At 33.1% G+C, this 17,340-nt stretch overlaps 1 protein-coding gene across 2 annotated transcripts in view; it reads right to left on the bottom strand.

Annotated features, from left to right (window-relative positions):
- Positions 1 to 17,340, bottom strand: part of LOC139521911 (phosphoacetylglucosamine mutase-like) — a 40,826-nt gene that overhangs the window by 22,662 nt on the left and 824 nt on the right. For both annotated transcript variants that reach the window (XM_071315639.1, XM_071315638.1), the window contains exons 2-5: positions 11,115 to 11,185; positions 9,005 to 9,134; positions 2,278 to 2,373; positions 1,689 to 1,762 (exon numbers count right to left, since the gene is read on the bottom strand). In XM_071315639.1, coding sequence (XP_071171740.1) covers positions 1,689 to 1,762; positions 2,278 to 2,373; positions 9,005 to 9,134; positions 11,115 to 11,154 — 340 coding nt within the window. In that variant the 5' untranslated portion in view covers positions 11,155 to 11,185. The remainder of the gene's footprint in view (positions 1 to 1,688; positions 1,763 to 2,277; positions 2,374 to 9,004; positions 9,135 to 11,114; positions 11,186 to 17,340) is intronic.

The raw sequence follows: 17,340 nt of genomic DNA, 5'->3' as shown, positions 1-17,340 counted from the left end.
TTTGGACCCTTTGGACTTTAGTGTAGACCAATTTGAAAACAGGACCAAAAATGAAGAATCTACATACACAGTTAGATTTGGTATATCAAAGAACCCCATTTATTCAATTTTTGATGAAATCAAACAAAGTTTAATTTTGGACCCCGATTTGGACCAACTTGAAAACTGGGCCAATAATCAAGAATCTAAGTACATTTTTAGATTCAGCATATCAAAGAACCTAACTGATTCATTTTTTGTCAAAATCAAACTAAGTTTAATTTTGGACCCTTTGGACCTTAATGTAGACCAATTTGAAAACGGGACCAAAAGTTAAGAATCTACATACACAGTCATGACAGTTAGATTCAGCATATCAAAGAACCCCAATTATTCAATTTTGATGAAATCAAACAAAAGTTTAATTTTGGACCCTTTGGGCCCCTTATTATGTTGGGACCAAAACTCCCAAAATCAAACCCAACCTTTCTTTTATGGTCATAAACCTTGTGTTTAAATTTCATAGATTTCTATTTACTTATACTAACGTTATGGTGCGAAAACCAAGAAAAATGCTTATTTGGGTCCCTTTTTGGCCCCTAATTCCTAAACTGTTGGGACCTAAACTCCCAAAATCAATACCAACCTTCCTTTTGTAGTCATTAACATTGTGTTTAAATTTCATTGATTTCTATTTACTTAAACTAATGTTATTGTGCGAAAACCAAGAATAATGCTTATTTGGGCCCTTTTTTTGCCCCTAATTCCTAAACTGTTGAGACCAAAACTCCCAAAATCAATCCCAACCGTTCTTTTGTGGTCATAAACCTTGTGTCAAAATTTCATAGATTTCTATTAACTTAAACTAAAGTTATAGTGCGAAAACCAAGAAAATGCTTATTTGGGCCCTTTTTGGCCCCTAATTCCTAAAATGTTGGGACCAAAACTCCCAAAATCAATACCAACCTTCCTTTTGTGGTCATAAACCTTGTGTTAAAATTTCATAGATTTCCATTCACTTTTACTAAAGTTAGAGTGCGAAAACTAAAAGTATTCGGACGCCGGACGACGACGACGACGACGACGACGACGACGACGCCGACGCCAACGTGATAGCAATATACGACGAAAATTTTTTCAAAATTTGCGGTCGTATAAAAAGCTGTTGATTTTAGCTTCATGTGTTGAGAAAACTAGGGTATCTGTCTCCATAGAGCAAACCACCTTTTAAGTTTATATGTTAATGAAACGGGAGAATCTATCTACAGTACCTAAGCAAGTCCAGTTGGCTTCGTTTTAAAGAAACTAGAAAATCTATCTACTTTGGGAGCACCACCAGTAAGCTATATGTTTTGAGGAAACTAGAGGATATTTTTTATACCTAGGGACAACCCCATTTGTAACTAGTTTACAAAGATGCATAGATTAGCTAGGTAAAGAGATATAAGCAAAAACATATTTAATAATTTTAGGTTGTAAATATTGTATTTGACTATTTGAATAAGAATAATACTGTATACAACTGCAGTTGTAAAAAAATAATTATATTTACCACACAGTCCAAAAAATGAAGGAGATGTAATATGGTTGTCAAAAAGACAATTATCCATCTGAGAAAAGGGGTAGGGATGAAAACAAAGTTTACATTTACTATTTATGGATCATTGATGCAAATACTTTCCCATAATGCAATGCAGTATATTACTTACCAAAATTTTGGGAGTTTCCCCCAGCTGCACAGATGCCCTCTTCTAAAGCATTGGCTAAATGCTCACTACTGGGTCTGAAACATAAATATATCATGCTCACTTTATATCCCAATAAAACAATATTAAAGACAAAAAAAAACCTATTAATTACCGCATGGTTATAGTTTATTCTGGTCAACATGTTTCGCCTTTAAGTGTGGAAACTTCAGGACGATATTAAATATGAAAACAAACAGTGAAGTTCCTTGAAAGTAAGGTTACAATAGTGTAAAGACGACGTTATAGATATAAATAGAGAGTGAAAATGATATAAGAATTTAGTTATATCCCAATATAAATCATCCACAATTTACAGCACTGCTGGCATTTGACAAAATATTTTAAATATTTCCTATGAAAAAAATGTGAATTGGCAAACCGGTGATGCTCCACACTTGTTGCTACAAAGTTGAAGTAGATATGTAGAGCTCTAATAAAGGTCCTCAGTTTTCGACAATTATGGCTAATAGTAGCCTGACAGGAACTTAGGGTCAGAGATCTCTGAAATAAATAGAAGTTTTATATCAATGAGTATGATGTCAGCAGTTACCTTGTATCTCTGGCAAAGAATACATTTGCAGGTTGGTTTTCATCTATATTCTCTTGTTTTATAATGGTATTCAGTTCTGTTTCAATGTCTTCATCACTACAAAAAGTATAAAATATAACTATACATAAGTCAACCTTATAAAGGATAAAGGGCAACGTTAACTGTAAACTGGAAATTTTTAAGAATAAATATTTTCACTTTTAAGAAACTTCAAGATCTACATTAGATCTCATCCATTGAAATACTTTAATAAATAACTCATTGAAAAACTACATAAAACCTGACTTGTTGGAAAAAGAAAAGTTCAAAATGAAAAAAAAATCATTCAAATTAAATTTTTAGCACCATATAAAAGAATGTATGAAATACAAAGTACATTTAACACTAATTATTAATTACCGTAACTGCAAAATAATGATAAAAAGAAACAAAATATAAACATACATGCAAGAGTTCACAATATTTAAATATGTATTTCATGTATTAATAACAATGATATTTACATATAAGGAGTCACACTTTAAAATAAGAGCATTTGCAAAATTAAATTCATCATGTTTTTCTTTAAATTAAAAAAAAAAATGGATCTAGATTTATATATATGTTTTCAGTACCGAACCATTCAATCACCACAGTTCAGTAAAACTATTTACTTAAAAATCATTTTCGAAAATTTTCAGATCTATAAACAGGTCGAGAACTCTAGATTTCTTTATGTCAGAATATATTTGCATAGTAATTTCCAAAACACAAGGCCAATACGGCCTTGAAAAACTGACCAATCGACTCATGAACTACAAAGCATTGTGGGCTACTACGAGTTTACTACAACCGGAAAACACGTGGAATTATTGGAAAAACTGTCAACTAATATAGTGTCTGGGATTCTCTAAATATATTTTTTTTGTTCTGCGAATGTGATTATTGAAAAAAATATATAACATAATCTCCAATTTGCATGCTCAGATTAAAAAGGTATTGTTTACGGGCTTCACTATTCGACTTTCTTTTTCGCTTTGTTAAAGTTGTTGAACAGGTTTTTTTCCCATTGTTATGCATTGTACCTGTGCAATAATTTTATGACCTGAAACAGTGGAATTTTAGATGAAATGACCACTGTTCACTATGAAATTTTTTGAGCTCTTTTAAACCTGTATATCATTTCAAAATTATTTCTGCCTAGAAAAACACGAAAACTTTCATTGAAACACTTCTTTCTGTATTGGATGTGTAAATTTTTTATCAGGACCTGAACTGAAAGTAAGAACATCATAATATTCAGTATGCTAAAAATAAGTGTTATGAAAGCGGTAGGGCGGATCCAGCCATTTTAAAAAGGGAGGTCCTAACCCAGGACAAAAGGGGGGTTTCAACTACATGTCCCCATTCAAATGCATTGATCGTTCAAAAAAAGGGGGGTCCATCCCCCGGACCGCCCCTTTTTTGATCCGCCAGTGAGCGGGTATGGTATATAGCTTAATACATTTTGTATAGCTTCATCCATCAATAAAAAAAAGTTTGTTTGTTGCTAATTTTTTCATCAAATATACCTGAGGTTTTTTATCGTTCGGCTGCTGTCATGTTAACGTATGTGAAATATCTCCAATATTTAAAACCTCTGGATCACAGTGGGTGCCATATTATTTTATTTTATTCTAAAACGTGCTTTGTATATAGAAATAAGAAGATGAGGTATGAGTGCCAAACTATGATGAGACATCTTTCCAAAAAAGACATAATCTAGTTAAGTAAGCAGTCATAGGTTCAATGCCGAAAAGTACGCTATAAATGACCCCAAAATTACTTGTGTAAAACAATCCAAACAAAAAAAAAACCCAAAAAAACCCTGGCCCAATATAATATATAAAAGGAGAAAAAATCTATCTAATAAATAAAAACGTATATAGGTTTGTATATATAGAAGCTTGTATTTCAGTGGTTGTTGTTTGTTTATGTGTTACATATTTGTTTTTCGTTCATTTTTTTTTATATAATTAAGGCTGTTAGTTTTTTCGTTTGAATTGTTTTACATTGTCATATCGGGGCCTATTATAGCTGACTATGTGGTATGGGCTTTGCTCATTGTTGAAGGCCGTACAGTGACCTATAAATGTTAATTTCTGTGTCATTTTGGTCTCTTGTGCACGCCTGGTCATGTTCTATAAAATCACATATCATCTCATTGCAATAACAACAAGAGGCTGTCACAACGACAGCAAACCGGATTTATTAACATTTATATGTGTCCTGGAAATATCACAAGAACCATAACTGATGAATGCTGAAAGTAAAAATCATCAATATCAAATTTGTCCTCCATTTTGTAGTCAGTATCAACATATTAAAATTTGAAAAGCTTAGATTGAATGGTTCATTAGTTAATGCAACAACGTGAATGGAAACACCATTTTACGATCTTTCAAGAACCATAACTCCTGAACTGTAAAGTCAAAATCGTCATCATTGAACTTGACCTCTATTTTGTCATCAGTAACAACATATAAAAATTTCAAAAGCTTTGGTTGAATGGTTTATGAGAAAATGCACGGACACGACTGGAAACACCCTTTTCCAATCTTTCAAGAACCATAACTCCTGAACAGTAAAAGTCAAAATCGTCATTATTGAACTTGACCTCCATTTTGTCATCAGTAACAATACATTAAAATTTGGGAAGCTTGCTTAGAATAGTTCATGCGTAAATGCACGGACATGACTGGAAACTCCATTTTTCAATCTTTCAAGAACCATAACTCCTGAACAGTAAAAGTCAAAATCGTCATTATTGAACTTGACCTCCATTTTGTCATCAGTAACAATACATTAAAATTTGGGAAGCTTGCTTAGAATAGTTCATGCGTAAATGCACGGACATGACTGGAAACTCCATTTTTCAATCTTTCAAGAACCATAACTCCTGAACCGTAATAGTCAAAATCGTCATTATTGAACTTGACCTCCATTTTGTCATGGGTAACAACATATTAAAATTTTGGAAGCTTTGGTAGAACAGTTCATGCGTAAATGCACGGACACGACTGGAAACTCCATTTTTCAATCTTTCAAGAACCATAACTCCTGAACGGTATAAGTCAAAATTGCCATTATTGAACTTGACCTTCATTTAGTTGTCAGTAACAACATATTAAAATTTTAAAAGCTTTGGTTGAACGGTTCATGAGTTAATGCACAGACAACATTTGATTGCCGCCTGCCCGACAGCCCGGCCGCCCGCCCGCCGTACATCCCCAAATCAATAACTGACATTTTTGTCACAAAAATCCGGTTAAAAACAGACAGACTTATTCAACTGCTCAGACAGTCCAGGAACATGCACACTCTCATACCAAATTCCATCCTGCAGAACACAAATAAGACAACAATCATTTTTCCCACGCACAATTAAAATCTGGAACAGCCTTCCCCTGAGTATTGTGATGAGCGACTCTATAGAGTCGTTCAAAGTAGCCGTCTCAAACTACACCTACAGTCAGTAAATTCATTATGTGTATATAGTTTTATCTTAATATTTAAAAATAATAAATTAAAAATATGCACTACCACTATGTAAAAATATTTTGTTTTGTTTATTATCACAAATTTGTTATATTTCACTGTATATATGTCTTCACAAAGTAATGCGCAGTACAAGTGACATAAACTTCTAAAAGTTGAAGGCGGTCATTATATAGAAGAAGTAGAAGTAGAATGTTATTTTCAAAGCTTGTATAAACAACTATACACACAAAGCAAGGAAGCCAACCAAAGTTTTACTTTGCAAGCATTAGGAAATCAGCTGTAATGATTTTATTCAGTTTGACAAATGTCTGAAATGTCTGAAAAACGAAAACAAAATGAAACTACAGTTGCTGCCTTCACTACCTTCAAAACAAAGGGAACAGTTTGGAAGTCTCATATACTGAAATGTGACAAAAATAAATACATTTGTACTTATAGATTTTGCTAACACTCTGTATGTAAATATTTTTTCGCCTTATTTACGAACACAAAATTCAACGATAACACATTTGCCTTTAATTATCTATACAGAAATTGCTGTACTCGTGAATATTAGCACCGGCTGTTATCGACGGCTTACTTTACATCAGTAAGTTTGTCTCATGGGTAATTGTGTTTTTCGCTGTTGTTTCGTTGCTGTCTGGTGGACGAATATATGAAATATCCGTGCCATCATCAAACATATTAATGGCTATATATCGGGTAATTCAAACCCTTTTTTCTTCGCAAAGAAACAACTCTTCGTTAATCTGAGCATGGAAGGAATACTTTGTATCACGAACTATAAATGAGGATACACAAATTGAAAAACTAAGCGAAATTGTGAAGCCCGCATTGCACGAAAAAATGTGTTGTATTTCAGTAAATAACACATGTTCTCGGTTGATTGTAAACACGTAGTAGTCCATCATGCATTGTTACTCATTTAGTGGATTGGTCAAAAACCTAGGTAAAAATAAATTGCGTCACATGTAAATAAACAATTACATGTGCGAGAACATAAGTATGCTAATTTATGCATTTCCATATAAGGTAGTGGTCTCGACCTGATAAAGGTGAACACTTATTAAGTAAGTGACTCAGCAGCCATCTTTAAGATTTTACTCTATTTAAATTTTCTCTATTATTAAATCAAGGCAACAGTATTTTGACCTAGCAGATGTTCATACATTGTCCCTCACAATTTTTATAAAAAACAAGAGTGCACACACTGAAATGTCTCGCCTTCTTTACTAATCATTGATATTATGTTGATAGTCCTAAGTATAAAGCTTTATTACAACTGTCACATAAACCTTACATAAACCAAGATAACTAAACAAAGACCAATGAACCATGAAAATGAGGTCAAGGTCAGATGAACCATGCCAGGCTGACATGTACAGCTAACAATGCTTCCATAAAACAAATATAGTTGACCTAATACTTATAGTTTAAGAAAAATAGACCAAAACACAAAAACTTAACACTGAGCAATGAACCGTGAAAATGAGGTCAAGGTCAAATAATATTTCCATACACTAAATATAGTTGACCTATGGCGTATAGTATCAGATAAAAAGACCAAAACTTAAAAACTTAATTTTGACCACTGAACCATGAAAATGAGGTCAAGGTCAGATGACATCTGTCCGCTAGACATGTTCACCTTACAATCATTCCATACAACAAATATAGTAGACCTATTGCATAAAGTATGAAAAAAACAGACCAAAACCCAAAACTTAACTATAACCACTGAACCATGAAAATGAGGTCAAGGTCAGATGACACCTGCCAGTTGGACATGTTCACCTAACAGTCCTTCCATACACCGAATATACTAGCCCTATTGCTTATAGTATCTGAGATATGGACTTGACCATTAAAACTTAACCTTGTTCACTGAGCCATGAAATGAGTTCAAGGTCAAGTGAAAACTGTCTGACGGGCATGAGGACCTTGCAAGGTACGCACATACCAAATATAGTTATCCTATTACTTATAATAAGAGAGAATTCAACATTACAAAAAATCTGAACTTTTTTTTCAAGTGGTCACTGAACCATGAAAATGAGGTCAAGGACATTGGACATGTGACTGACGGAAACTTCTTAACATGAGGCATCTATATACAAAGTATGAAGCATCCAGGTCTTCCACCTTCTAAAATATAAAGCTTTTAAGAAGTGAGCTAACACCGCCACCGCCACCGCCGCCGGATTACTATCCCTATGTCGAGCTTTCTGCAACAAAAGTTGCAGGCTCGACAAAAAACCATCAAAGAAACAAACAAAAACTGAGGGAATCATATGGTCCGAGAACACAATTGTCGTCCCTTGTTTTTCGTTGTTCACGAATATAGTCCCTAGTGTTGACAGTGGGTTACTTGCCACTATTTTTTTATACCCCTTCCAAATTTATTTCTCCATGTTTATTGCCTCAAATTGGGGTGAAATTACACTGTAAAACAATTTGGGTCCAGAATTTTAAAGGAAAGTAGTGATTTGGTCCAGCTGAAAAAGGTTGAAAATTAGCACTTCGGAAGCTGTCAAAAGATTTCAAGACGCCCTAAACATAAAATTGTCCATATTTTGAGTTAGAGCCGATGAAGTTTTCTATAATTTTGATATAATTTGTCCCAAAAGTAGTACAACACACTGTAAAAGTTTCTTTGAGAAAGCGCAGGTGGGATATTTTTTATTTTCATTTATGTTCTAAAAGAAATGCACTACGAAATAATTGTGTTCTCGGACCATATGTACTCTAAAAGCAGGGAGACCAAGTTCAAGGACAAGAAAAGTATCTTTTCCTATGCATGCATCACCAACATGCAAAACTACACTCAGTCAAAATGTCACAATAAAGAAAAGGACAAAATCAAAGATCAGGAAACTGTTCTGGTACTGTGGATTAGTTACTATTCCTTGGTTACTAATTTTTGTGGATTTTGTACAGGTAAACCACAAAATGAAGTGTTTAACAAAATGAAGTGTTTAATGAATTACAAATTTGTGTCAGGTTATTTGCAGACTTTGGCAAAACCATGAAATCAATTATCCCCATAAAAAGCAAAGTTTTTTTTTAAATCCAAGAAAATTGGTACATGTATATACAAAAATAAATGAATCCACAGTACACCAAGATATATCGGTAGACACATCACTCAAATACTCATTCAGTATTTGCTACTCAAATACTCGCTCAATATTTGCTTCTCAATACTCACTCAATATTAGCTAACTTTGTAGCAATACTTTCCCATGAAGATTCTAACATTTCTCCCATCGGATCCACAAGCTTAACTCCATTATCCTCCTCTGGATTGTGAGAGGCTGTTATCATCGCTCCTATTGTAGCTGAAATATAGTTTTTACACTAATTTCAAAAATCAAGGTTTCAAGGAACATTCAAACTTTCAATTGCTTCTTGAAAAAAAAGTTAAGATTTTTTGTAGTGTTGTCAAATCGTACACTTTTGACTAACCGGTTACTCGGATAATCGTTCGACCAATTAACCGGTTAACCGGTAGTTTGAGTTGGTGCTTGCAAGCCTTATCAATAGTACCCTACACATATATATAAGATGAGGTATGAGTGTCAATTTGACAACCTTTCATCCAAGTCATAAATTTACGCTTTTAGAATTGAAGTTTGTCCTCTGGCATTATCAGGCTTGTCTGTGAGGATTCCTGGCGAAGTTTGACTTTTGATAATCAACTTCACCGTATCAACTATAGCGTTTGTACCAACTTCAGATTGAAAAATAATATAAAAAAACTTCTTGATCTCGTAGAATTGAATATGTCTTAAACTGATTATTCTTTCCTTTTCACTTGTTGTCTCCAAAAATGATGTGGAGTGTTTCATTTTGAGTGATTAATAATAAAAAAGAAGATATGGCATGATTGCCAATGAGACAATTCTCCACAAGAGATCAAAATGACAGAAATTAACAACTATAGGTCACCGTACGGCCCGTTTCTTTACTTCGTTTGCATGTTACTCGTACTATCACGTATACATTGAGTACATTTACATTGGTTTGCATTTCAAAATTTTTGAGTTGGCATTTCGTTTAAAGTAAGACTAGGCCTGTCACGACGGAGGTTGCACATTTAGATGTAGGTTTACACAGTATTAGATCAGAAACGAAATAATGAAGTAAATCGTAAAATTTAATCGCATTACTGATTTAGAGTTACTGCTAAAAAAACATGTATACTAATTGTGTTTCTTTAAGATTCTGCCCCGAGCTGAGAGACAAGTTCTAATTAATTTTATGTTTATAGGATTAACAATAGCAATCAATTTGCTGGACAACTGATCTGTCAAATTAATTATCACGACGACATTTTTAAAATAAAACCTAACTTTTTAATGATTTCAATTCAAATTTATATAAAATCTATCAAAATTGAAAAAAAAGTCCGGTTAACCGGTTAGCGTTTTTGGTATTCGGTATTCGGTCATTCGACCGGTTAACCGGTTAACCATTGACAACACTATTTTTTTGTAATGGTAAATTCTCTCTTATTATAAGTAATAGGATAATTATATTTAGTATGTGCCTACCTTGCAAGGTCCTCATGACCGTCAGACAGTTTTCACTTGACCTCAACCTCTATTCATGGATCAGTGAACATTTAGATACTATGAGCAATAGGTCTAGTATATTTGGTGTATACAAGGACTATACATGTCTAACTGGCATCTGACCTTGACCTCATGTTCATGGTTCAGTGGTTATAGTTGAGGTTTTATGTGTTTTTCTTATACTGTATGCTATACATTGTAGGTCTACTATATTTGGTGTAAAGAATGATTGTAAGGTGTACATGTCTAGCTGCAGGTGTCATCCGACCTTTACCTCATTTTCATGGTTCAGTGGTCAATTTAGTTAAGTTTTTGAGTTTTGGTCTTTTTATCTAATACTATATGCAAAATTAATAGGTCAACTATATTTGGTGTATGGAAATATTTCATGATCAATATGTCAGTCGCTCAGGTTTTATTTGACCGTGACCTCATTTTCAGGATTCATTGCTGAGTGTTAAGTTTCTGTGTTTTGGTCTATTTTTCTTAAACTTTAAGTAATAGGTCAACTATATTTGTTGCAATACGAATTGTTAGCTGTACATTTCTGCCTGGTATGGTTCATCTGACCTTGACCTTATTTTCATGATTCATTGGTTAGTTTATTTTTTTTGGTTAATGTTAAGTTTATGTGACAGTTGTAATAAAGCTTTACATTTGGGATTATCAACATAATATCAATGATCAGTAAAGAAGGCGAGACATTTCAGCGTGTGCACTCTTGTTTATAAAAGAATAGTTTACCTTTCTTAAATTTAGACCGCAAAACAGCCAGCACTCCCATTCTAAACAATACATGTTCCAGATCTTCACCTCTGATAAAATAAAACAAAATTTATTAAATGAATAATATGTTAATCAATGTATTTGACGATTAGTTTATGCCCTTTTGATCATATAGCTCTTCGACTGTTTCATTGTTTAAATGACATGCCATTGGATTTCAATATTTACTGCTTTGAGCATTTCTGATGATGGCCAGGTAAATCCAGGAAAGCATCAGATGGATGAAATTCAAAAAGTGTTGCTTTCATATAATACAATTTCATAAACATCTTGGTATAACCTTATCATCTAATGCCAAATGGTCTAGTCACATACAGGATATTTATTCAAAAGCTTGTAATGAGATATTTAAAACATAAGATTGATAGACAGTCTCTGGAAAGACTTTATATTGCATTTATAAGGCCTATTTTAGAATATGGGAACATAATTTGGGATAACTGCACACAAGAAGAATCAGATCTAATTGAGTCTGTACAACAAGCTGCTGCCAGTATTGTAACTGGGCTTCGAAAGGGAACTCCTAGATGGAAATTATATAAGGAATTAGGTTGGGATTCCCTCCAGAATAGACGTCAGAAAAACAAATTATTGTTTCTTCATAAAACTATTTCTGGAGATATTCCTAATTATATTGCTGCTGATACATGTATCTTGTCGTATACAAACACTAATGACCAGTAGGGACTGAGAAAAAAAGGGAATTTAAAACTCCTCAGTGTCGAACTACAGCCTATAAGAACAGTTTTATTCCACATACTCTTGAAAAGTGGAATTCACTTGATGGAGATGTTAAAAATATTTTAAGCTTTACAGGATTTAAAAGAAAACTGAATGAGGACATAAGTCCTTGTCCTGTTTTCTTTTCCACTGGTTCACGTAAAGTTAATATAATCCACTGCCAATTAAGAAATGAGGCTAGTGATCTAAAAGATCGTCTCTTCTGTGATCATTTGTCAGACAGCTCTATAATGTGCCTGTGGAGATCCAGTTTAAGATAATTTTCATTTCTTTTATGTTTGTCCATTTTACATTTATCAGAGATATGAGCTCTTTCGAAAAATAAGTAACTTTGATAATGTCAATCTTGATGTCCTACTAAAAATGTACAGGGTTGCTCAGACTTAAATATTGATGAAAACACAGAGATATTTACATATGTACAACAATATATTCATGAAACTGGAAGATTTTTATAATATTTCATGTGATACTATACTGTTTAGAAATCAGCTTATAACCACAGTGTACCACTCTTTAGTCTTAATTAAAGACAAACCTAACTTTTAACACAAAAAACAACCAATTGTGCTTAATTTATATTAGCATCTTTTTGCAAATAAATTTATATATATTTTATTTTATTTTTTGTATTAGTAATTATATTTTCAAAAATCAAGAAATTAATAGTCTTGTAATAAGATGGTACACTAAATTACTTATGTATTGCAAAAAAGGGCCAATCAATTCTTGTTATTCATATAAATAGAACAACTTTGTTGCAGTGAGTTTGTGAATTTGAGTAAAAAAATCACTTAATGATCTACTTGATTCCTAACCAACAAATATTAATGTGGTATAAAATTCGACACCACCTTCAGTAGGTCTTGCTTTGACTTTGTTAACATAGTTATTTATATATGTATACACAATAAAATACTTCAAGAAGTGGGGGAATTGCCTCCCCTGACTCACTGCAACAACGTATGATCTATTAACATATCAGAAAATTATATACTATCATGCATGTTATTCAATCCATCTTGTATGGGAAAGGATTTGTATAGGCACTGCCTTTTGTCCAATCCCTTTGTTTAAATGTACATTTGATATTTGAACAATAAAATATTTTGAATTGAATAATACAATTTCAAAATCAATTGAACTTTTGAAATTAGTATGGCGTTCATTATCACTGAACTAGTATATATTTGTTTAGGGGCCAGTTGAAGGACGCCTCCGGGTGCGGGAATTTCTCGCTACATTGAAGACCTGTTGGTGACCTTCTGCTGTTGTTTTTTTCTATGGTCGGGTTGTTGTCTCTTTGGCACATTCCCCATTTCCATTCTCAATTTTATATTTCGATAAATTGTAATTATGCGGCGAAAATGCAAATGTGATTAATCTTATCCATCTTAAAGTTAGGTACATTGTTTTGCTACAGGTCCGTTAATTGTACATGTATCTTATATACAAATATTTTACCTGTAAAGACAGGTAGTCTCAATAGCGTCAATCGAAACGTCAAGCTATATATCAGTGGCCCGAGTGTGACAATACTTAATGTTGAAGGCCGTACGGTGACATATAGTTGTACATGTCTGTGTCATTTTGGTCTCTTGTGGACAGTTGTCTCATTGGTAATTATACCACATCTTCTTTTTTATATTATTCTTCCGTTTCAGGTTTCCATGGCCATTTAAGAAAAAGAACATTTTTATCAAGATAAAAGGTAAGTAATAAGACTCTCCTCAGAGACCAAACAACACAGAAGTAAACTTGAGGAATTCTGAAATCGAACTGCCTAGAACAATGACCAAAACCCATACCATAGTGAACTAGTCCCTGGATCATTAGTATTCTATATTTAAAGCTACAATAAAATTAAATCACTTCTTCTAGTGATTAATTTGTACTACTTAAATAGGTGATTATTAAATAAACTTCCAACCTTTATGGAAATAATGTTACTTGAATCAGTGATTTAGAAAATCACTTGTTTAAGTAAGTCCCCTGACTGTACAGTGGCGAGAAGAATATTGTCACAAACAACTTTGTGCTATATATTGCATTTTTTTAATAAATTTTATAAAGTTATTTCTTATGGGATGTCAATCAACCAAAAGATTTATTTGTTATCACATATCTATTTGTTTATCAGGTTATATTTATCATTGAACAACTATCTTTTACTGGAGATATAAACACTATTTTTTTATCCTGAAATTTGCCATATATTTTACCAAAATTGGTTTGAAAAATATTATTATAGATGTCCACATCAGTAGAAAATAAAAACAATGATAAAATTATGACCATATAAACAAATGTATTTCCGGCAATTCCGTGTCTTTCAACATAAGGTTTGGTAAAAATCCGCCCATAAATACCCTAAAATATCGTTTTAAAAACTGTTATGATATGAAAATATGTAGCAAAAAATTGTAGGCGGCGCATAATACTTTAAAAAATTCTCTCTCAATTAAAAAAGATATTTTTATAATTGCACGAATTCAACAGCATTTTGAAAAAAATATCAGTTTACTTTACATTTGTGAATCTCCTTGGTCCATCAAGATGCAAATTTGTATAAAAAGATATTAATCAGTCAATATAGAATTATCAAAATGTTCTCCTGGTCACCGCCCTTGTGAATGCCGTTCATGTAGAAAAAACTACTCAATAAATCAATATGAAAAAAATAACGCCAAAAAGACAACGTCAAAAGAAGTCGGCACTGGCGACGTCAAATTGTTATTGCCTATTGACAACGTCGAAAGGTTGATTTTTTTAAATCTGGCATCAAGAGGGTTAAGGGTGTAGGTCTCACCAAATCACCACCATACGTGACATAGAACAGGTACAAAGACGAGCAGCTCGCTTTGTTTATAGTTGCTACCAGGACAACTCTCCAGGATGTGTAACTAAGCTACTGGACCAACTTCAATGGGAATCACTGCAGCACAGACAATGGAAACAGTCTGGTGCTGTGTTACAAGACCCAACACCAGATGATTGCCATTGATCCAGCCAGGAGACAGTAGGACCAGGGGCAACCACAAACTTAGACAAACTAGAGTGAAGAGGGATGTATACTACCACTCATTCTTCCCAAGAACAACTAGAGAATGGAATAAACTCCCTGAATCTGTAGTGGAGTCCGGATCCCTAGAGGACTTCAGGGCCAGAGTGAATACCATCCCCTGGACCCAGCCACATCTGAAATAGACAGCAGGAGAATTCATGACAAATCGCCCCACTGGCAAATCGCCCCACTATCTAAAAAAACGCCCCACTCTTGTTTACCAACTCGCCCCACTTATGAAAAGAGTAAACTCCCATTGCAAATAGTTATGATAACATGCTCCCCTAATGAAAAGGGTTAAAATCCCGCTGATATACGGTCTGTCAACTGGCCCCACTCATGACAAGTAGATAAACCACTTATAAAAAAGATGCAATCCCGTTGTATATCTTTGTCCCTGCCCACGTCAATACCTTTGAACACCAAAGTGAAGTGCTATAAAATCAAATTGCTGTTAAAAACTCTGTTTTTGCAATAAAGTTATATATAAATGTTAATCACACATCAATAGTATGATTATGATACAATTAACAGGTTTCTTTTCAATTGTTATACAAATAACTAAGCTTACAAGTATAAAATTATTCTCCAATAATGATACAAAAATGTATTTGCAATTATATTTTAAGAATGTGTAATAAATCAATTCGTTTTTATTTTGTATTCTGTGTAGATTACAAAAATCAAAATAAGTTTTCATTTAAGTACGGCTAGTAGGTAGACCTGAACATTACATATATAGAAGTAAATTTTTCCTTTTTTCAATAAGTGGGGCGAGTTGACAGGGGAAAAATTAACTGGATTTAACCCTTTTCACAAGTGAGGCGATTTTTTTTAAAACTGGGGCGAGTTGGTTAACCAGGTTCAGTGTTCCAGCTAGGATTTGAAAATTGAGGGGCGCGTTTTTAAAAAGGGCAATTTAGCGCGTTCTCACTGAAAAAAATCAAATACTTAATATTACCTCATAAAGACATATTTTTAGCAAGCATGTAGCTTAGTTAAATAGCTATTATATACAAGTTTAAAAATCATTTATTTAGAACATATAAGTTAAAATCAAACTGATAGCAATAATAGACATTACTATATTCATTTCTCTTTCAGAACTACAGATTTTTTCAAAGAAGAGTTCAAATGCAAATAAATATTAAACAACAATGACAACTCTTCTGTTTTTCTTTTTGAAGAAGGTTGTCACACATTAGTTTCATCACAGTTTAATTTTACAGTTAATATTTTTGTTAATGTCTGTGTTTTCAAGTTTGCCCTGTGACTTGTCTTTATCAATTTGACCTGAGAGAATATTTTCTCCACCTCTGCTGTACTGAGTGGTTGTACATGTCATATTGCAACAAAGATAATAGGTTTTTATCCTAATGACAAGGTGAATGAAATAGCTCTAGCAGACTAGATAAGGAACGATCTGTAAGTTCTGCTGATGATACAAGAGCTATAAAGTCTTGTTATTGAATAAGGAGAGTTTCTATCTCTGTATAACCATACATTGTTTCACTGTTGTCTGTTCAATTCAACAAGCATCTCCGTATTTCATGTTGAGCGTATCTTATAAAATCAATAAGTTTGTCAAAACGGATTTCAATCACAGGCACTTGTTTCTATTCATATTGGAAGACCCCCTATCAACGTATATTTACGGAAATATACGTTGATGGGGGTCTTCCAATGGATAGAAACAAGTGCCTGTGATTTCAATAAGAAAATTGATACAAAAATCAGACTTTCGAGAGCTCCGTAATTGGCACAATAATAAATTATTTCAATTTTGTAAGTGTATTATCAATTCAACAAGCATCTCCGTTTACTTCATGTTGAGCGTATTTAATAATATCAATATTAAAGTTAGTCAAAACGGACTTCAATTTAAGAAAAAATGATATAAAAATTGGACTTTCGAGTGCTCCGTAATCGGCGGTATTTACAATAGAAGAACAACTGCGATATTTGATAGAAACCTTTCTTCTTCTCGATTTTTCATAAACGTAAAGAATTAAATTATTTTTTTACTCTTGATGGTCATTATTCTTGAAAAAAGATGTAATAGACTGGCAAGTCTTTGATATTTTCTTCTTGTCATTTCTGAGTTGGTCAATTTTTCTTTTTTTCACCGGCATTTTGCGTGTTGACCTATTGGAATGATTCTTTTTAAATGAACGTTATTTTATAAATAACAAGTACATTAGAAATGAACACCGTTCACATTTATTTTATAAATTCTATTTTGCATCGTCAGGTGTTAAAATAATCAATTCATTTAACTTCGATGTTTGGTGCTTCAGGGCAAAGGGATTAGACAGGGTCGTAAATTTCACCTGATTAAGTAATTGACTCCAATCAAATAGGTGATTATATACAGGTAAC

This window comes from Mytilus edulis, chromosome 4 (genome assembly GCF_963676685.1).
Source record: "Mytilus edulis chromosome 4, xbMytEdul2.2, whole genome shotgun sequence".
In the NCBI taxonomy this organism is placed as follows: domain Eukaryota; kingdom Metazoa; phylum Mollusca; class Bivalvia; order Mytilida; family Mytilidae; genus Mytilus; species Mytilus edulis.
Note: the sequence above shows the minus strand (reverse complement) of the source record. Positions and strands in the feature narration are given on the sequence as shown.